The sequence below is a fragment of the Anguilla rostrata genome, chromosome 13, assembly GCF_018555375.3.
Source record: "Anguilla rostrata isolate EN2019 chromosome 13, ASM1855537v3, whole genome shotgun sequence".
Lineage (NCBI taxonomy): Eukaryota > Metazoa > Chordata > Actinopteri > Anguilliformes > Anguillidae > Anguilla > Anguilla rostrata.
In genome coordinates, this window is record NC_057945.1 from 22,915,335 (window position 1) to 22,937,446 (window position 22,112).

Below are 22,112 nucleotides of genomic sequence, written 5' to 3' on the forward strand. Positions count from 1 at the left end.
AATATTATTTATTTATTTTTAGTTTTTTTTTTTTGGAGGTCAGGAATATTTTAGAGGGGAGATATGTTAGGTTTTGCAGTCTTCACTAGCTGAGGAACAGAAAGGTACTGTGTTTGATTAAGATCACTTTCAGTTTGCTGTGGGAACTTTCACTTGTCTCTAATTGTAGGTATGGCATGTAACAGACCAATTACAGGCTATTACTGATATACTTTGTCATACACCTTTCAACACTATGATATTCAATTTTGACATTATATTACAATCGCTTGGCAGACACTCTTATCCAGAGTGACATACAGTAGTGGATGACCTATTTCTATAATTTATCCCTGACATAGCAATTTACAATAGTGAGCTTAATGATGTGCTTGGATCTTTTCCCAAAGCAAATGAGAACACGTGATTCTGTGCTTGCAGGTTTTGGATACCACAAAGTTATCTCTTCCTTCATTTCATCTTGCATCCTTAGCCTTTTCTGGCTGTCTATTTGCTGCCACCTTTAATTCTCTGCTAGAAAGCCCACTACCAGTAAGCCATGCTGTTTCCACATTTTCACCACTGGAACTTTCCAAAGATCATATTTAATTCACATCACAGGGCACACTGAAGTGCAGAATGAAATCATCCAACCATGGAGCTTTTTTGCTTTCTCAGAGAATGCATATCATTGTAATATGTTTCCTTTGTTGGGAGGATATTAGGAAATGGAACTTTCCATGTCTAGCTGCTTGGGAACACTGGAAAATGAATTTACTGTCCCAACAGTATTTTATATCAAGGAATGATTGAAGACCTAATATTTTTACATAAAACACACAATATTATCTTTGTGTAGAAAGTGTTGTACTTAACATCTGGCAAAACCTAAGAAGCACATAAATTATGGTTTGAAGAAATGCTGTTTATTGGATGACGTTCCAGTGGGTTAGTCGTAACCCTGGTGATTTTTGCTCTTTGGAATTCCACCTCTCATAATAGTAATTTTCCAGATTGGATTTTCTTTTTTTATTACTATTTAATATGTGTTGATTTTACAGGCCCCGAACTCTTATGCTTATTTATAATTAGTTTCACCGCATAGGGCCTCATAAGGAGAACTTGGCTATACCTGGCCTTTGTGTATTAGTGTGGTGTAACCGGAGTAGGTCTGCCCCCTCCCCCCCAACACACACACGCACACACCAATTTCCCCACGCCTGTGATTCTGGGGTTTTTATATTAGATGCTTGTAAATTACTAGCTACATGTAGTAAACAAAAAATGGAAAGGACAGTGTTCCAGCTTTGAATGGCTCTGGTAGTTCTGTAGCCAACTATAGTGTAAAACAGTATAAAACAGGCATGGGCACTTTTACTAAGTTCCTCCCCAATGCTAAAATGAAAATGTCAGTGAGCTTTAACTCCATTATTCTCCATGTTATGGCCTTCACTGGAAACGGATCTGAACCCACTTGAGTGTTCATGGCATATTCTGGAGGAGTGATAAAGTGTTTGCACCTTCCATCAACTGAGCATCAGCCCCTTGACGTTAGTGTGGAAGAGCGGTGTCTTATCCTTCCTGCAGTTCCGCATGCTGTTATACGCGGTGCTATTCTGCAAATAGGCTGTATTGCCACATGTGGTAGCCCAACACCCTTTCCATTGGTGTTTCCATTGTTTTTACTACCTTGCGTATTCTGGGAAGTTCTCCTGGTGACTATCAGCAGGACTTTGAACATTAGTGTGGTCGTCTACAGAGTGATGGTTTACTAGGTTGTTGCTTTACTCTAAGAGACATCCAAGGCTCCCCTATCTGACCTGCTGTGATCTCAGCAGCCCCCTCCCACAGGCGCCATTTGACCCCTGGATAGGCCTCGCATGGCTGTATATGAGGACGCCGTTTGTCTTTGTAGACGACCATCTGTTTTTCTCTTGCTCTTTGAACCTGCCAGTCAAGTTTGTGAGCTGCACGCAACTTCTGTGTACGTGGAGTGTTGCAGATTCAGCAGTCTGATAATTTGAATGGTGTCTGCCCCATTTGGAGCAGATTGATGCCAGTTTGTCAGAAGATGTACTCAGTTGGCAATGGTTTACTGGCAAAGTGCATGTCAGGAATTTCACAGACACAGGTTGTCAATCTGGTCAGGCTCATAGTCCTGCCAGTTTATGAGCCTGATAAGTGAGGGTGGTGCCGCAGTGGACTGAACCAAATCGCTTAGGACAGTGCATCAGCTGAACAGAACATGCAAACCCCTCTCAAAGGGAAGACTGTCTCACTGGATTGTGGATGCGATGCAGTTAAAAGAGAAAGTTGGCGTTGCAGTTCCAGCTTTAGTGGCCACACATTCCCCCAGTTTATAGAAATTGTAATATGGTGTTTATCCCCCCCCCCCGCTCATGACTGGAAGTGAGGCCTTGGTTTGGAGAACTGAGCTTTTTTCACCCCGCTTTTGAGGAGCACTCCTCTGACCACACAGAAACAGTGGGTGTGGCCTGACATAGACACCCTCTGAGGTTACCATGGCTGCCACCATTAGAGCAACAGCTACTCCTTCTTATAACAGACAAGCAATAGAAAATGGAAAATATGTTTTGAGGTTACGAGCAATAAGGCATTTGATTTTGTACGCAATGTTGGTTAGAAGCAGTACATTTTATATATTTCTTAGGGGCAGTGAACAGTGTAAGCAACACTTCCTCATTCACCCTTTGCAAGTAAAGTCCATTAATAGAAGTGCATTTATTTGTATTGGTTCTCCCCAAATGCTAATGACCTATCCCATAGTCATGTGGATATCCCCAAGAGTATAACATCTATACTTCTAGGGGTGTGGTATGAGGTTTGAATAGTCTTGGGTCAAATTGTTTTTGAAATACTTTTTAACCTTTGACACTAGCAGAACACCTGCAGATTAATGACTGCTCTAACAGTATGTTTTTCCACTTTTTTCACTAATACAGTATTCAGAATATCTTCTGTCATGTGGTGCAAAGGTTTTGGTTAGTAACACACTTTGTTGAAAATCCTGAGGTATCTGCTCAGGTATTTTCAATTGTTGGCACCTAAAGAAGTAAAAGCATTTCAAATACATATTTCACCTGGGCCAAGTCTGGCTCCGCCCAGTTGGGCACCTGCGCAAGGATAGCAGAGACAGACGGATACTAAAGCCACAGAAATTACACCTTTTTTCTGCCAGTCAGTTGGCAGTGAAATTGAGCTGCCCTGAGCTGATTAATGCTCTGTGTTCTGGCAGCAAGCATGTGAGTTACTGTACAGGCTTGTGTGTCTGTTCACAATAGAACACGGCATCGCAGAGCCTAAAATGAGGCCTATTAAATGAATTCAATTTCACACTGCATGAGAGGTCTGAAAGAAGGAATATGGGATTTGTTTTTCTGTTAACTCATTAATATGGTAAAATGTGCTTCTTCAGCAGATTTATGTACTGGAGTCAGGCACAAAAATTAAGAGACCACAGTTGTACTGTAATTGTTTTGTTTTCTGCAGTTATTCAGTAAACCAGCAGTTCTTTTACTTTCTATATTAGTAGTAACAATCTTAGAAGAACAGTATAGCATCTTCCGTTTCCCTCTTTCTTGTGGCATTAGGCATTGTGTAGAAGTCGATGTTAAATTTACTCAGGGAAATGGAAGAGCTTGGGTCGTTTTCAGTGGGAAGGGGGATGCAAGCCAAAGGATTTGATGTGTCTCCTGTGTTCTCTTCAAGATCTTCATGGTGAGCCACAGAATGTGATGCATGTAGTCAGCGGTCCCACTCAGTCATAACATATACTTGACAGACCTCAAGGAAAAATTCTCTTTTTGCATTTATTTTTTTATAATATATAATTGCCATTTTGAGGACAACCTAAGTTCATTTCATTGTCAGTGAAGGTTATGGTTCACTGATGCGTAAGGCAAGGTTATACTTAAAATTGTGGACAAAATGATGAGAACTCCAAGACATGGCAAAAGCATGGTGGAGTCAGTTTACCCACAAATTCCCACTCTCGTATCTTACCCAAGAAGTTGAAAGAGAATCCGATTCTGAACGTTTCAACAACATTCAACATTTCCTCCACATTACAAATTTGAGGTGACCTGCCTGGCACCATCCCCCAACCCAGACACTGGCATTGACTGTAGAATCAAAGCATCCTTACTCATGTTTGGCAAGTGTGGACTCTATTGTTGTTTAGTTAATAGTTATCAGATATCAGTAAATTGTTCAGCACTGATTGAGGCACAATATAGTATGTAGTGACAATGAAGGGGATCCTTCTGGACCATCCACAAAGTTCCATGTATGGTGTGAAACTAATCTTTCAGATTAATACCTGCCGTTAGTATCCTCAGTTTTAATGGGAATATGCTCACTTTAAACTTTGTGGTTTCATTCATCATTTTAAAAACTGGAGTCCTCGTGTTTCTTATCAGAAAAGATGTGGTATTTTGTTGCACTGTGGCTGAGTTTTGTTTCCGTTTCTTTGATGGCAGGAGAAGTACCCAGAGGTGGTCAGACTTCCAGAGGGCTGCAAGGGTGAAGTCATGGTGATCCAGAACCCCAAAATACCTGGGTATCTCTTTCAGTCACTCCACACATTTGCTTGTCTGAAATTGAATATTAGCTGGTGGCTTCTTCATTGGGCAGACTTAGGACACAAGCTGTCAGCTGAAACTCTCTAATAACAATTCTGTCCTCCCCCTTTCACCTTTTAAGGCCAGCTGTTCAGTGATTGATATCCTTGTCTTTTAATGCACCAGCTCACATTGGTCTGGGAAGGCATAACAAGGATAAAATAAAATTTACCCTTGACCCTTGTACAAATTGTAGGTAACCTCCAACTTCCCCCCCAGTGGATTTATGTCTAAGGTCCATTGCTTGCATTTGGTTTACATGCCCCTTTGACTTTGTTCTAAATATGCTTCTTATTGACAGAGGATTTAGCAAGAATTGCATTCCAGCTTGTATTTGGTAAATATAGTGCTATATAAATACATTTCCTGGTGTGTGTTTGTACTTAGGTGTAGTTACCAGTTTTACTTTCATGTGGTATAGTACAACTAAATTGGCAAAGGCTGAATAGAAAACCTGACTGAGCTGTGGTCTATTTTAATCAGGTGCGCACTGAGCTTCGTCTGGAGCATAAATGTTTCTAATGATGGAGTGATCATACCCAAGATAGACCTACTGACAAAACTGCCGGAAAAAGGTAAGAAGAAAAAAAAAATATGTTCAGGCTCCTCATTTATAAAATCACATTCAGTCTGGCTAACTTGTGTATGTTTTAGTAGTAATGGGATAATGAGCCTTCAGAATGGGGAGGGGCAGTGATAATGTATTATTCTCAGACCTACATGCCAAGCTTAATGTGACATTTTTGCCATTGATCAGTGAGTGTAACACATGGTGGCTCGGAACAATGGAGTGTATATTCTACTGTGAGCTGAAACCAGGAATGTAACAAACTAATACACCCCCCCCAAATAAAATGGCAGCACTGGGTTTGGACGAGGGGAAGGTGGCAGAAAATGCTCCCCAGTCATTCCAGAGCCTGCTGCGCATTCTGGGAGTGGAAGCTGCCATCGAGGCCCTCATAGCAGCGGTGTGCGTGGAGTAGCAACACGGACAAGAACGCCAACACGCGTCTCTACATCATTTATTCAATATAAACACCTCCTGTACAATCCCCATTACGAAATATCTGTTAATGCCATCTGTACACGTTCTCTCATCACATTTAGCCATGTATACATATACTGTATGTAAATATGTATAATTAGTCAAGGCCTAGAAAAATAAATAATTTAAATACAAAATGCCCAAAGGCAAAATCCACTTTTGAGATTGTTATACCTATACACTTAGTCTGTATTACTCCTGTCTCACAGTGTGATTTTTTTTCTCTTTTTTAACGCAAGTGTTATATCAGTTCTTTATAGAGGTTATTCACAGATAAGTGGCAGCTCTTCTCTTCACAGTTCCTCATAAAAATACAGTATTTCTCTGAACTGTAGGGTCTGAACATTTATTCTATTAAACACACCAGTAGGGTCGTTTTAACTTGTTCAGAGCAAGTGGGTTAATTTCTTTGTTTGGATGTAAAGAAAAAAAAATGAACCAAAGCCTGTTTGCTTGCAACAAAAATTGATCAAAACCCTCAATATATACTGCAAATCCAAAAATGCATTCTTTGGTGCAAAATTACTGACATTCATCTCATTTTCAGAGAACAGTATTATTCCGTTTGCTAACTGGATGGCAGATGGAGTTGTACACTGAATCTGCTCATTGGTGTTTGTCACAGTGTTGCACGTTGCAATAAAATAGTTTTGATCCAGTTGACCTAAAATCAAGGTACTGCATTACCGTTTAAAAAAAATGTTTCATATTAATTTTGTATCATCTCACTACTTTTCCTGCGACATGAAATTAGGTCTATGTGTTTGGCTCATGCCATTTGCAGATGAAAATTATTCTCCGGGCAGTTCAAGAACTGTGCCTCCAGATAAAGGATCAACATAAATTTTGAAATGAGGTTGTAATATGGTACCAAAATAATGGAAACTAAGCCACTTGCTGTTGCGTTTACTTGACAATACTTTGATGAGTGATGTTAGAGTAACAACTAAGCACTGAGAGAGGAAACCGTGAGCTTTAGGTTAAAAAGGTAAACCCCCTATGAATGTCCCTGAAAATCCAGTTGCCAAACTGAATCTGACGTGCTGTGGAATGGGGGCAGATTCTCTCCATTCTATGAAGTTCAAGCCTGAAATATTACAGGTTATGAAAATTAAGCAGCTTGGTTTCTCCATGTCAGGTTATCATCCCACCACTGCCTCCTTCAGCTCAGACAAACTGAATTTTGGAAACACATAGATTTGGATTAATACTGTTTATGGCATGGAAAAATTGTCTGTTCAGACAATTTCTAACCAATGTTGGCAAATTAAGTCCACTTTCCTCTTCCCGTATGGCAGTCATGTATGGTTGCAACACTGATGGGAATGTTATAATGTCCCACTATGCTGTTTGCATGCACTGAATGGAACTAGACCAAGACTGAGGTTGATCACATTATCTGCCAATACCTTAGTGACTCCCGCTTAAAGTTTCAAGGTTAGCTAGCCCTTTTCCTGCCTTGTCTTCACTGGGCCTGTTCAACAGAGGTTTCAGTCTGGTGACCTGCTGTAGCATCGTACATAATCCTGGACCCATGAGCACACGCATGGGTAGCTGCGCACGCCTTACATTTTTACCATGCTCAAATATAGGTTTTCTGTTTGCAATTCCACAGAAGGAAACACTTTCTTTAAGAGTGACCTAAATGATGGGACAGGTGGATGACTGTTGAGGCTCCTACTTCATTGTGCCTTTATTTCTCCAAAGTGAAAGACAGCGGGGACTTGAGTGTGTCTGCGCTCCCGTGTGCTTCCCATTCTCTCCCACAGCTTCTCAAACACTGCAAAGCTGCCTCGTAGCAAAACGCTGAATCTTTCCATTAAAACAATTAAAAAAAAAAAAAAAACCCCACAGGCCTTTTTGGCACAGGAAAATACCACACAGCAATGTGTACCTAGCACCGGCGACACGTGAATGACTTAGCCCCTGCTCCACCCCGCCCGCTCTTCTGTCTCTGACACACCGAGGCACCGCGTGTTCCAGGGAGACCAGCCCCCATTAAGGATATGCTCAACGAGAGGATGTTGGGCCCCACCTACACCTACCGCTAACATCCGAGTCTCGCCCACATTCACTCCGGACATCATGGCGTACAGCTTTTGCAAACAAAACAAACAAAAATGGGGGGGTAATTAACAGTAAAATGTTTTGTGGATTCCATCTTTGCCTATGTGCTGGAAACGGGGGAGTGGTTCATACAGGATGGAACACCAGTGTGCAGTCTTCATGGTCCCTCTCCAGGTACAGGCTAGACACAGCTGCCTCCTGCTTGGACTGAAGGCTTCGCGAGTAGTAGTTGACTATTTTTGAGTCGAGTTTGTACTGATGGGCGATGCTCTCGTAAGGTTTGGGGTCCAAATCCAGGATGGACACGGAGTAGGTGAACCTACGTTTGGAGGGCTGAATCTCCAGGTTAGGTTCCGGTCTGAAATAAAAAGATTTACAAAAGTTTTTATTTTTTTTACTTGCCCCAAAACTAAAGCCTGCACTTCTGCTACATTAATTTTATATGCAAGCGGTTGGTCTAGGCACTCACTCTGTTAAATGCAGAAAAATTAGTGGTAGCTGACAAGTGCAAAGAGGCAGAAATTTTGATACTTTAGCTCATCTGGGCTTAATTACTTCTGCATGACTAACACAATAAATTCCCTGGAGCTGGTAGCAGCCAGGTTACTGTCTCTTAATACCACGAATATGGTATACCTACTGCTGCAAAGTTTACCCGCTTCCCCCAGTCTGTACCAATTGGGGAAGTTGTGTTTTTCTTCATTTTATATTATATTCAATAACTAGCTAGTTCCCCTCCCCTCCATGTACCAACCAGCTAGCTCGATTAACAACTATTTAGCCATGTAGACTAACTTTATACTAATGTTAGCTCGGTTAATGTAGTCAGTCAATGGTAATGAAAAGCACAAGGCCCATGCTGTATCACACCCAGTCTACCGGGCTGTATTAGAGAAGGATCATCCTTAAAGAGATAAGATGCCGTATGCACTGTGTTTGGACTGTGGCAGCTCCAGCCAGCTGTTGCTTTGTTGATGATGCTGCACTTTTCTGGTCCATTGCATCTGGTGGTAATGACATGTTTGAGGGGGAAACCGTTCTGCACCCTCCCATTTCCAGCTCACAAGCCACAATCTGAACTAAATGGGAAGTGGGTCAGACACTCTATAGGGCGTCCATAGAGTGCATCTTTAGAAAAAGTTTGGGATAAAGCAGAAGACTAGGAAGCGTTATTTGACAAACGTGGATTCATCTTGCCCATACTTACAGCTCGTCTTCCCCACAAGGTGCCAGGGTGATCATCACCGAGCAGTCTTTGGCTGTCATCGCTACTCTGTACTGGTGCACCTACAGGAGAACCAGTGCAGCCATTTTAACCATAGAAACGAATGAAGGGGGACTGATCTGCATTCACATTAACTGCTATTACACGGGGAGTGGGGGAATGACCATTCCAAATTTCACACATTTACTAATGCCAACATTTGAAAGCTTTCTCTTGGTTGTGCATTCCATTTTCTCCCTTAGTTTCCTTCAAATGGTGATTTTTGTTTTTTAAAGGTTGAAAGAAGCTGCTTACTTTTCCAACTGCGTATTCGATCGAGCCATCGTCTTCAGATGGGCAGTTCTTTATTTTCTCCAGGAAATGTTCGTTGTATGGCCCATCTATCTGCAGTCTGCTCCTGGGAGTCGCAGGAACGAGGGAGAGGCTTGAAGCACGTGCCACAGCCCGCATCACGAGATGCAGACATCGCGCATGAATCTTTGCAGCACAAATGTCAAACACACCGGCACTGCATATAGACTTTTATGCTGATTCACACTTCATTCTGTACATGTGCACCACCCAGTGGACACTTTCACTCATGACTGCCAATGTGTTCAAACTGAAGATCTTTGACCACTTAACACACTGCACCATCAGAGCACAGATACTGCAGGGCTCATTACCTCTCTTTGGGGAATTCCTCCAGGTGCCGCTCCACTCGTTTGTACAGGGGATAAAGCCCTTCGATGTCCAGGCTGTCCAGCATCTGAGCTTGCAGTATCTTGGACAAAACGCAGTCTTTGGGTAGGTAGTGGTTACCTGCAGTGCAGACAACAGCATGTCAAGTACAGGAAAAGTACAGTCACAAGCGCTTCAGTTCTGCCATTACAAGAGTCACAGGAAATTCATCTTAACCCAAGTAACGTCAAAACTGGACTGGTGTTTCAACATCCAGGATGAGTCACAACTGAGCTTTATCACTGAGGAAGTGTGTCAAACAAACACCCGGCGTGGCTGGTTGGTTGAACGTGCCGTGCGGGTAGGGCAGTGCGTGGGGGTTAAACGTGCCGTGCGGGTAGGGCAGTGCGTGGGGGTTAAACGTGCCGTGCGGGTAGGGCAGTGCGTGGGGTTACTGCGTGCGGTAGGGCAGTCGTGGGTTAACGTGCGGCGGGTAGGGCAGTGGTGGGGTTAGAGGTCGGCGGGTAGGGCAGTGCGGGGGTTAACGTCGGCGGGTAGGGCAGTGCGTGGGGGTTAAACGTGCCGTGCGGGTAGGGCAGTGTGTGGGCACTGCAGTAACAGGCCGTGCAGCTCTCGGGCTGGCGCCGTGTCTCTGCGGAGGTTAGCGGGTCGCACCGTTGCGCAGCATGTCGCGGTGCAGGAGGCCGGCCTCGCAGTGGGCCCTGCCCTCCGGGGCCGGCCCCTTCCTGGGCTCTCCCTTCCTGGGCTCCCCGGCGCGGCCCGAGTCCCAGCTGCTCAGCAGGGCGCCGCAGATGACCTGGATGAGCTCGTTCAGGACCACCTTGCTGGACTGGTGCCCGTGGATCAGGCCGTTGCTGGGGTAGAAGTAGGGCTTGAGCTGCTGAGCCAGCCCGTTCAGGTCCACGTCCTCCTTACAGCCGTATATCAACTCTCCGTTCTGCCGAAACGCCAAACACGGCTTGAGAAACTAGCTGGAAGTCTGATCGATTCCTGAGCAACACCAAATCTTAGGTCTTGGACTAATAGCAACAAAATTCAGAGTCTGACAGTTATGTTCTTAAGAACCTATAATATAAATAAACTACAAGTACAATATTGATGGATGACCAATAAAACAGTGAATGGAGACTAAAATTAACTACAGCAAAAATAAGAAAGAAAATTTTGTACCTTAAATATTTTGAAGTTGTTTTGTGGCTCCTCTAATAAGTGTTTAATTGCAAAGCACATTCTTTGTTTGTTCCTAAATGGAAAAGAATTCAAATAAATGCTTCGTTAAATGTTGCCAGAATTAAGATAACAAATGAAGTAACAAGTTAAATACAAAAAAACCCCCCAAAAACAACTAGTGTAGACCGTGGACCAAAGATGTCAATCTTTTAGGGTATAAACTTGCTGAGCTGGCTTTAGTTCACGTGTCAGAATTAACACTTCCAAAAAAATGTACAGCTACCAGACATATTTGTCAGCCTATATACAAAAATAAACATGGTTAATAGCTGGACACCAAGTCACCAATCAAATTTAATTAATGTTATTAACAATTAATCACAACTCCATTGCCAACATTTCAGTGTTTGGCAGAACTGGGATTAAATCTACTCACCCTGAGAACAGATCCAGGGGGCAGTATCTGCTCATTGTCTTCCATTTCCCATTGGCTAGCTGTACCAAAAATAAAGAATAACAAAAAATATATTGTAAATGTGAGTGCATTTACAGTTCTACTTCATTTGACCAGCAGAGGGGGTGAACTTAGCCAAACACTCAGCTTCCACCAATAAATGCTTTGAAAACAATATGACTGGTCCTACTACTAACCAATTCTATGTAAAAGTAGAGCGGTACCAACATTGGTTAATTATGTCAGAACATAGCAGCACACTGTGGCTACCTTCAGGGAAACTCTTGAGGACACTGCCTCCTTGACTCATAATATAGCTGCATAGATCACTAATTAGCTTGAGGACCAGGTCCAGCATGCTTACCTTAAAGTGTTGATGCATACAGAAGCGGCACACCTTGCGTTTAATTTCCTTTGAGACGTGCCGTGAAAATGGAAGGAATCCACACTTTGGCTGCAAAACGAGAACATTTCAAATACTCCTTACGATCAAACAAGCCTCAAAGTTGTTAATGTCACAGGTGCCACGACAGTCATTTACAGCTGCACGTACTTTGTTTTTTTAAGATCTTGTTAAGTCAATTCATCACACGATTGGATTCCAAAGGAAAGGGCACGGTGAAGGAGGGTTGTCATGATATCCCACTTTCATATCGTTGATATGCCTTTCAGAAATATGGCGATATTTGATGTTATCGTTTTTTTATATTATAGTTGAATGAAGACAACGTGAACAGACGCGATTACCACACGTGGTCCAGAGGCAGCATTGATCTGGAATAGCAGTAGCCTTAGCATTGCTTACTTTAGTTACAGTATGATTCAACTGCAAACAATGACTCAGACCAGAAGCTCAACCCATTTAAGCCCTCGGGCAACTAAAGTTGCTGAACCACTCTTTTACCATCTGTGAATTATTTTTTTTTGTGTGCAAATGATTATATGCAAGAAATCTCTGGGGAAAATCTGGGCATTAATGGGTTAAGTTAAATACGGCATTTTTATTTAAAACAACAATGTTCTTTTAAGCTTAAAAAACCTAAATTAAAATCATAATAAATATGAACGCTTGACTTGAAAATTTAAATAACATTAAGTGAAACCAAGAAACGTTACTCAAATTAGAATTTTTCTCCAGGCTAAACAACCTACTTTGATATTTTAGAGTTTGGTCTTGTTTTATGCGTTTGCCAGATAAACGAGCAGGTTAACGTCTCTCTGGCGTTAGGATGTTATGCAACGCAGTGGCCCCGCAGGGCTGAACACTTGCTCAGACGGCACCGGTAGCACTAATGGGCCTACTTCACAGCCAGTTTCACCATCAGGGGAAAACGTCTCGTTACTTCCCCACCAAATGAGAGGATCCTCTTCTCCGTCGATTATCAAGGATAAAACTGCATCTGCACTGGCACCGTCAATAAACTGAATAGCCAATATGCAAATAATATCCAAATACTTAAATCAGGGTAAATAATAATGCAATATTAAAAAACAAAGCATAGAGATGCTGTTGGGAGACAGCAGAAATAAAATAGAAAAAAGATTGCAGGGGAAGGACAGTCTGCTCAGATTAGTCTCTGGTGCTACACAGCACACGCGGTAAGTTATTCAGATCTGGAAATAACTCGCCTGTTTATTTCCAATGGTTAAACTTATTTCCATCTTAGTAAAATCATTCATGTATATTTTATGCTCAACAAAATTTAATTATTGTACCTGTAGGCAATGATATCGGCAATATCTTCAAATATCTTGATATGACACTGGATATTGTGACAACCCTACTGTGAAGTGAGCAGAATTTATTTTCTAGTATGCACTGAGAAAGATGGAGGTTTCGATGAGGGGGGGGGCATATTGTTTCCTGCTCAGAACAAATTTCTTGAACAAGAGCAGGTGTCTTAACCTAAATAGGCCAAAGCCCCCCCATTTCCTGTCATCTTTTTCTATACAGAGGGAAGGTCTGTGTTCACTGCAAGCTTACCTTTATTTCTATACAGAGGGAAGGTCTGTGTTGACTGATGTGACAGGAGGATATCTGAGTTAGATTAGGCAGGCACACAGCGCATCCGCTGAAGGTGTCCATTACTTTGTCACAGCGTGATTCTGCAGGACAGACACAAACCCAACACTCAAATTCACTTCCAACCATTAATGCACCTTCAACATCTTGGCCGCTATGCCAAATTTACCTGTACCGTTTCCTAGAACCTGTACGTACCTGCACATACTACCCCAACAGCCATGGTCCTCACCTACCTATTTGGACACTTGTCAAAAGACACCAAAAGAAATTGACCTTTTTGGATGTGAAAGCCTATTGTAATTCAGCCTAGTATTGACCACTGACAACTCATTTTCAATCATATGTCATTCAGGCATATACATGCTGAATATCAGGCATGCCCCTTAAGCATGGTGTCACATGCACTAGTCTAGTGAGCTGGCGGGGGAATTATGCTATATTCGGAACATTCAAATACTGCTTTCAGTTTCCTCATTTGCCCGAGGCTTGAAAAAAAAAAAAAAAAAAGAAAAGAAACGAAACTTCCCCGCACTGAATTACATTAAACCAAATTTTATTGAAGGCTGAGTTTATGGTACGTCCTACTGCCCTTAAAACTTGGCTTATGCAGAATTGTGCCATTTATTCCAAGAAAACTCATATGTGGACTTTGCACAATCAAGTGTACTGGCCCTTCCCTTTTGGCTTGAAGGCTCAAAGGTATTGCACACCAAGCGGTTGTACATCCCAGTGGCCCTGGCCACCTCACGGCTAGAAAAGATAAGGTCTACACATCATCCACTGTCACAGCAGACTCACTTCTCTCTGAGTTACCCTCCCCCCTCCCCAGTTCCCAAAGCATTCAATGAAATGAAACCAACACTATGAGCTGCCCCACGCAGCGAGGACAGCATTTCCCATTAACCATTTTTCTACTCTCCACCTCCCGCCGTGTTCCGGAAAGAATCAGAAATGCAAAATGGCTCATTTGGTTCAGGCACCACCACTGTGGCGCGTGGATGAACCTCGCAGCCTCGGATCCAATCTGGACTGTGCCAGTGCCAGCTGCAGCCGGTAGCTCTAGGGCAACGTGCAAAGAATGGTTCATTCGAATAGGGTTCTGTGTGCATCGCCATCTAGTATGGATGTGAATTACACATTTGTGACCATCGAATAGTTGCTGACTGAAACGGGAAATTACAGACTAATCTTTTTTTTTTTTTTAAACCATCTGATGTAGAATACTGCTAATAATATGCCACTACTTGAATTAGTGCAGATCGTGAGATTAAAACTTTTTTTTTTAATTTTTTAATATTTTAAATAAGCATTCCTATATATTTTTGCAAGAATGATTGTATGCTTCTTCGCTCACTGCACAGGTTAACACATGACCCAAATGAAGTGGCAAGTCACAGTCACGCAAGACTCAGTAGCAAGTGCAGTGTGCACATAGTGTTGTGATTACAATCTACAGTGTCAGACTTGAATAAAATGGTACTGAAAGAGGTGGCAGTTTCACTACATTTAACTCGAGCTGTGATGGTTTTTTGCACGACAGTGCATCACACAGGAGTGGGCTATATTCGGCCTCAGCACATGCCAGTAGGTCCCTAAACCCTTCACCCTGCACCATGCTCACGGGGAGCATGCAGTCTATCACCACTTTAGCAATTAAATCCATCCTGGGTTCAGCTGGACAGCTGTCACACTTACAGGGTCTCACTACAAAGTAAGATGCTTCTTTGCTGTGATCGCTTGGCCTCAGAGGTTTGACTCTTAGGTGGGTTCACCTCATGGATGTCGACATGCGAATCTGGCAGCACAGATTTAGCACTGATCGGTGTTTTCATTGAGCTTTTCAAAATCATTCCACAAGCGGCACTCTTTTGCAAGTTGGCCATCGTTTTAACTGATGGTAAGTAAAATGAATGACAAGTCCCGCCCACCCCCTCTGTTACCCATTTAGAGCAGTAGCCACTGTAACTTTTGGTGATCTTTTATTTCGAACGGTTCGAGAATTCTAAAGAAAAATACGACTTTCAATGAATTTAGTATTCAACATCCGTGCTCGTCACTGACAATCGACGAATTGACAAATTGTTCACATCCATGTAGATTGCGGTCGAAGCGGCACATTAAAGGTCTTCCTCCGACACAGCATGCAAGCTTAGCTGTAGTCTGAGGCGTGAAAAGAAGCAGCTGGCGGCACCGCACGTTTCGGAGGACAGCCGTGGATGGCTACACCCTCCTGAATTGCATTTACGCCGCTGCGGTAGCAGACGACTGGCCATTCCAAACTGGGGTGGGAACTGGATATGCTCAGCCACGCTTTTGAGTACCAAATTTTTAAGATTTTTTATTTTTTAAGTTCAACAGTTTTGGTAATCACACCATTCAAAAACGGTTACCAAATGGTTAAGATTCCAGCTTATTTGGATCCCTAAAGTTCAGAAACTTATCAGGAGAGCTCATCTCCAGTCTGGGTCAACACTTCTAGAAAGACATCAATTACAGAAAGGAGCACCACCTGCCAGGTCACACGGCACTGAGAATGGCTGTCATTTCAACACGCTCTTAAGCGCGTTGGAGGATTTCGTAACATAGCAACAGGAAATGTCTCATGTTCCACTTCAGAGAGGAAAAAAAGGGAAGGAAGACCTGTCACCATCGTGAGAGCGCTGGCCTTTTGACATGTACCTGGACGTTCCTGTTGAACCTTCAAAGACAGTTGCCTCACAAAGTCCAAAGGTAGTTTGACAGCCTCCTGTGGGGATTTGACAGACTCAGTTTGTTTCATTCAGCGGTTTACTCCATTCCCATCTCCCACCCCCTCACAAAAACAAAATTCAACTGAAAACATTCAACAGCTGACAGCTTCACCACAAAAGGTACTGAATCACACAAAATCTAAATCCCTACATGACACCATCTATTCAACAGGAAATTACAAAACAAAAACAAACAGCATTTTTAAACTGCATTTAAGTGGACTGTATTCTGATACTTATGGAACAGAAAAATCTACACAACTTACTCCATGATGGACGTATTTCTCCCCCAGGAGAGGCTTCATAATATTTTTATTGAAGTCAACGATGTTCTGGATGTGCCGGAAGGCTTGTTCTGTTGTCTGAGAAACATTGGACAAAGCGGCGTTTAGGAATTTCTAGTTTCTAGGTTTTATAATTAATTTGAGTCAGACATTATATTGAGGATATTAATTATGTTCCCAAAACAGCCAATGTAAGCATGTCATCTTTCCATTTCGGTGTTGGGCGGGTCATCAGCATACAAACTTCAAGATTTTGATACCTACGCTGTACAGAATGTCTGATAAATAATGGCATCTTTCCTAAAGTGCATTGATAAAATGCTTTCTCTACAATCTGCACATTTATGCATTCTCCTCAGACAAAAGCTCTGAGAAGCTGCTTCCTATGGTATTTTACAGGGCTCTGGCACACACAGGATTTGTTTTTTGTTTTTTTTTTGCTTTTTACCATTCCTCTGAGCAGAATCTCTAGAGCTGCTTCCTTTTCACTTCTGTGAATCATGGCCTTGAGCTGAAATTACAAACCTCCAGTCAAGACTGAGGTCTTGAGATTGCAATGGCTAGTCGAGAACATTGTCCTCATGCTCTTACCCACTCCTTTGCATGACCTGGAGTCATGCTTTGAATTGCACATAATCATGCGGGAACATTCATTTTGACCATACCTGAGCTTCTCCACAGTGAGAAGCAGATATGTTTGTAATAAAATATCATAGTAAATGCCTGAATCCAGGTTTCCTTCCATTGTAACGTGGGCTACAGTTGAAAGCATCCGTATTTCAGAGATAATGCCACTCTGCTAAAGATGAGCTATAAAAACTGAGTCCCACACAAGGCTGATAGGCCTGTCTGCAAAGCACTGTTTTTTTTTTTTTTGTTTTTTTAAGCGATCATCTGATCATGAAATGGTCAAAAATGATTTTTACTGCAACACTTCATTCTGAGTTGTTGCTTTAAGAGACGTTTCCTCCGTGCATCTCCAGGGTGAGGTGCCCCTGAATCCTGATTATAAGCCACTTCTCAAAAGATTCAGAGTGTCCCCAAACATTTGCCTCCCCGTTAACAGGAAGTTATGGCAAGATTAGGCTATATTGCAGGATTACATATTTAGCAACACAAATGTAATTATATATGAAATAACAAAATAAAAATAAAAAACTTTTAAACATGTAATTCTGAATGATCCTGAGTGCCATACTGCTAATGTTGGCAATTACATTTGTGACTACTAAATAAGTGCACTTCCACAGTTTCCTTCATGCCATTCATAATTCATTAAGGCTGCAAATACATCTGAAGATCACATTAAAGCAATTTCACAACTGATAAACAATTTGATGATTTTTAATTAAATAGTTTATACTCCGAACATGAAGTACAAAACAATTCCTTAGGTGATCAGGTAAGTAATGATAATAAAATGATTTGCCCCTGTATCACTTGAAACTGACTGTCCATGAATCCATGACTGTATTTTAGTGGCAGAGTCATTTCCATACTTAACTTGCAAATGTCTCATTCGAAAGAGCTAGCACACATGCTGATCCTGAGCCTTCGTGTTGTTTTTATCTTAGTATTGCTTATCTTTAAAAATTTACACTGGACTGGTATGTTGTTTGCAAAGCGTGCAAACCCTTATGTTAATGCTTTTTCCCCCAAATGGAACAGCTGCAAGTTAAATGTGTCCAAATTTCAAAGTGGAAAATGGTAGGACAATCAAATTTCAGTCAAAGAACGAAGTCATGAAAGGACATTTTAATATACTTTGTAAATTGTAAATATCCCAAAAACAACACCAACATGACATTCCATGAAATTCCATGTCAAAAAATTGCTCTTTGTTCCTTGAGCAGTGCAGTCAATCGGTAAATGCAGGTAAAAAGACAGTAAGACTATCCCCCCTGCCCACTGTGTTGAACAGTAGACCTTGGCATGGTGTATATATTGTACCTGGGGTGAGTGCTCAGCATTTTCTGCAGGATACTTCAGAAGACGAAGAACGTGGGAAAGCTGGAAGAGAGGGGAAAGCACCACTCATTACGCATTTAGATTTAACTGCTTTTAAACAGCATGCGGACAGCACTAATTTCATAAGGGAGTTAAGCAAACTGCACAGAAAAAGTTCTTCATTTATTAAAAGAAGTCAAGAATGCAGCATTTGGCATTTTAAAAGAATGTGAACAATTTCAAGTTAAAGCTGATTATGAAATCTTTTCAGTACTACCTTCTGGAAATACTTTCAGCATGACGGTTATGTAAAGTCACTTGCATAACTGAGGGACGGATCTCAACAGAGTTGTCAGTTTTCAGTCAATGAACAGTCTGCTGTCCAGTGAAAGGGTGCAACTCATTCTTCAAAAGTGTTCCAATTCAATTATTCTAAGCACATGGCATTAACTTTCAAAATGTCCTTAACAGAATTACACCTGACATGATTGCTACATCTGTCTAGAACCAGTTACAACTGGTGTCTTGTGTTTAGCATGGGGTGTGTCATGGGAAAAACAAAAAAGAAACAGGAAATGGATGTGCCACAACCTGCTGTTGACAGTGTATGCAAATGGTGTTCGGTGGCAGCATTATAACAGTTTGTTTACACAGAAAATTTACACATTAAATACCTCTCCCCATGCAACTACCTGCACAATGTTCTGCACAATGCATCATTTACACCATATCATCTGTTTAAGGAGGGTGGGATAACAGGCAATGTCTACAATAAACAATGGAACAAGTTAGCACAGGAGAGGAGCACTGTAGGGCTGGGTTGCAGCATTCACAGTACACACCCATTTCAATGACAGAACAGACACAAATCCCTGTTCAAAAACCTGACTGTATCCCCTATCGGGGATATTCCCATTTTACACAAAGACAATATTAAAGTGTATATTAAATATTTAATTAAGTCTTCAAATGTAAAAGTATGTTACATCCGTTTAAATTACTCTCGCTTCTTTCTTTTACCCAAGTCCAACCAAGCACTACGGGAACAACGTTGAAACCAAATTTAACCACGTTCTTGGCGATAAAAGCGGTTGAAAATTACTAAATATAACTGGGATAAACTCGTTTGTTCAGATGCCCATGAAAGTTAGTTTTGAAAGATTTGGTACATGCCAATAACGTTACAATTATCTTTTTTGTATTCTGTTCTGGGAGACTTTAAGTGTAAAACAGGAAATATTTTGTCTCGGGTCGAATTAAAACTGCATTCGTAACGTTACCCTTTCTACATCTGCTTCTACATACAGGTCCATTCTTATCCCTGGATTTAACTTCCTGGACAGCAGGATATTAAATCTTAGTTAGATTTAACATTCTATAACCTCCCACAGACTGAAACATCAACGTTAAATATAAAAGGGTAGTCTATACGCTAAACGTTGTCCATTCTGTGTCCTCAGTAACTGAAGTCAGTTTTACAGCAAAAAGTTGTTTCGTTTAAAACAAAAGTTACCTAACGTTAATGACCGTTAGCTAGTCAAGTCTAACGTGAATTTCTTTACAGCAAGGATAACGAAACGTTAGCTAGCTAACGTTAGTCCAGCTATCCAATGCTTGCCAAAGCCAAGTAGCTAGTCTAACGTTAACTATATACAAAAACCCTAACTTGTTGTACCCAAACAGTTAGCTACATTAGTTAACATAACGTTAGTGTAAAGTGACAATGATAAACTAATTTAGAATTGTGTTGGCTACCTAGCCAACTAACGCAACATCGCCGGATTTGACGACTGCCAATTAGCTAGCAAGTTATTCAGCTACATTAGCTACCTCGTCAGGTACCAAGCACGTAGGTTGCATCAGCAAGCAATTAAATTATAGTAGCAAAGCTGAATACACAACCAAGCAACTGTAAACAGAACTTGTACAATTTGATCCTCCTAACAAACGCCTGGATTTGTGTTAACTTGTGGCAATGCAGTGCTAGCAAGCTAGCTGTGATGTCATGACAAACTTGCTGGCTAGCTAGGTCGCTAAGGAAGACCTCACATAAGATAAAACGCCGACCGTTAAGTTATATTACCATTGACTACTCTGTGGGGACACGATAGTTTTCTAAAGTTATCTCGCTAATGTGAATATTTTGAAAATTCCGTAAAATTACCCAAAGAAATAAGCAGTGATCTCTAACTAAGTAGCAACGATCAACCAAGTTAGCTAAACTAGCTATCTCTCTAACCAGTAGCTTATGCTATCGATACTCACCTGGCTGTGAGAAACGACAAGGCTCTTGTTCCCTTCTCCGTGGTATTTCCAGTCGTTCTCGTCCATTTTATCCAGTTCCATAACACAGCCGTTGTGGTGTATATTTACCACCATTTAATAACTTAAATAGTTAGCACTAGGCCAAACTACTGGCACGCACCATCACTACAAAAGTGGTGCGAAACAATTCTCTTCACTGACACACCGACAAACTGCTACTACCGCTTAGCTCAAGGATATCCCTCCTGACCTATTTCTACTGGTCCGTGTTTTAGAACTGTGACTCCAATTGGATTATCAAAATCGGAATCTTCGGGGCTCTTCCATTATCACCCATCTAATGGATGACACTAACGCCAATCAAATTCAACTACCGCCTCTTTGTTCAGGAAATTCAGCATGAAAGCGCTAAGCCACTGCCCATAAATGGCTGGCGTGATTAGTATTACTTATTGCAACATTGGCCGGAGTGTTGTGTGCTCTAGCAAAACATAGGTGGTGTTTTCATCAACGATTTATGTAGTTGGCAACAGTTTTGGTTTGCTGCTTGTAAATGCTACCAAATATCTAATTAAACAACTTAATTTCTGCCTGTAGCTAGTGTAATGGAGTGAACTGAAAGTAATTAATGGGATCAACTTACAAAACAATGTTCATGCATTTAATAAATATTGCATCTTATTTTTATTTATTTATTTATTTATTTGGGGGGGGGGGGGGGGATGAAATCGGACGTTAATATTAACATTCACTCAAAATGAATACAGTAATCCTCAAGAAGGCTCATTTTTTCTTAGTATCTCCAAGATGTGCTACTGTGGCTCACTGCCATTCCTTGAACTGCTCATTCTATTACACATTCTATTTGGTCATTCTTTTTGGTATAACGAAAATGTCCTGAGTCAACCATGTGAATTTTATTTAATGATTACATAAAATTTATATATACTTGCTTCCTGCTCATGATATATGTAACCATGTACCTTTTTGAAAATTAGATAATGTAAATAAAGTACAATTTCACCCTCACTTTAATCAATTGCAGAGACTTGGAATTGTGGGCTATATTTGTATCAGATACTTTTGGGGAATTTATATGTAGATTTTAAAAAAAAAATCAAGTTAGGACATATGTTTCCCCCATTTTTGGCTGGACCGCAACAGCGGGGCCAGCCCTACAAACTCGAATGTCTGTGACTGAGTGACTGAGTGATGAAGTTACATCATTGGTCGGCCGAGTTATGAAGTTACACCATTGGTCGGTCGGATCACATGTGTTAGGTCCAGCCATATACTAGGTTTTGACCTGGTCTTGTTCACCATTTACTGTGTGTCCACTATTGTATATTCAATCAGCATAGTGTAGCATTACCACACACCAAAGTCAGGACAACTGAAAACAGGTTTGGATGTTTGGTTGCGTTGCACAGAATCAAATTAAACAGAATCTTTCTTCTTTTGCACTGTATGATTCCAGTCATCAAGACAGGATCAAGATTCCCCAACATATTCAAAACTGGGAAAATTGTGTGGCAAGACACCAAAGGAGAGATACAGTATATACACAATGTTACTTAAA

At 41.4% G+C, this 22,112-nt stretch overlaps 2 protein-coding genes across 3 annotated transcripts in view; one reads left to right on the forward strand and one right to left on the reverse strand.

Annotated features, from left to right (window-relative positions):
• cenpp (centromere protein P) overlaps positions 1–7,510 on the forward strand; it is an 84,501-nt gene extending 76,991 nt beyond the window's left edge. For both annotated transcript variants that reach the window (XM_064305914.1, XM_064305913.1), the window contains 3 exons: positions 4,479–4,558; positions 5,103–5,194; positions 5,481–7,510. In XM_064305914.1, coding sequence (XP_064161984.1) covers positions 4,479–4,558; positions 5,103–5,194; positions 5,481–5,602 — 294 coding nt within the window. In that variant the 3' untranslated portion in view covers positions 5,603–7,510. The remainder of the gene's footprint in view (positions 1–4,478; positions 4,559–5,102; positions 5,195–5,480) is intronic.
• Positions 5,626–20,799, reverse strand: ippk (inositol 1,3,4,5,6-pentakisphosphate 2-kinase). Its single transcript, XM_064305909.1, has 13 exons — positions 20,534–20,799; positions 18,272–18,331; positions 16,304–16,399; positions 15,967–16,033; positions 13,246–13,367; positions 11,626–11,715; positions 11,244–11,302; positions 10,808–10,880; positions 10,292–10,574; positions 9,622–9,757; positions 9,251–9,353; positions 8,939–9,018; positions 5,626–8,089 (listed from the first exon to the last, which is right to left on the reverse strand). Exons 1-13 carry the CDS (start codon positions 20,645–20,647, stop codon positions 7,858–7,860), a joined length of 1,515 nt encoding a protein of 504 aa, XP_064161979.1. The 5' UTR covers positions 20,648–20,799; the 3' UTR covers positions 5,626–7,857.
• Between the last annotated feature and the right edge of the window lie 1,313 nt (positions 20,800–22,112).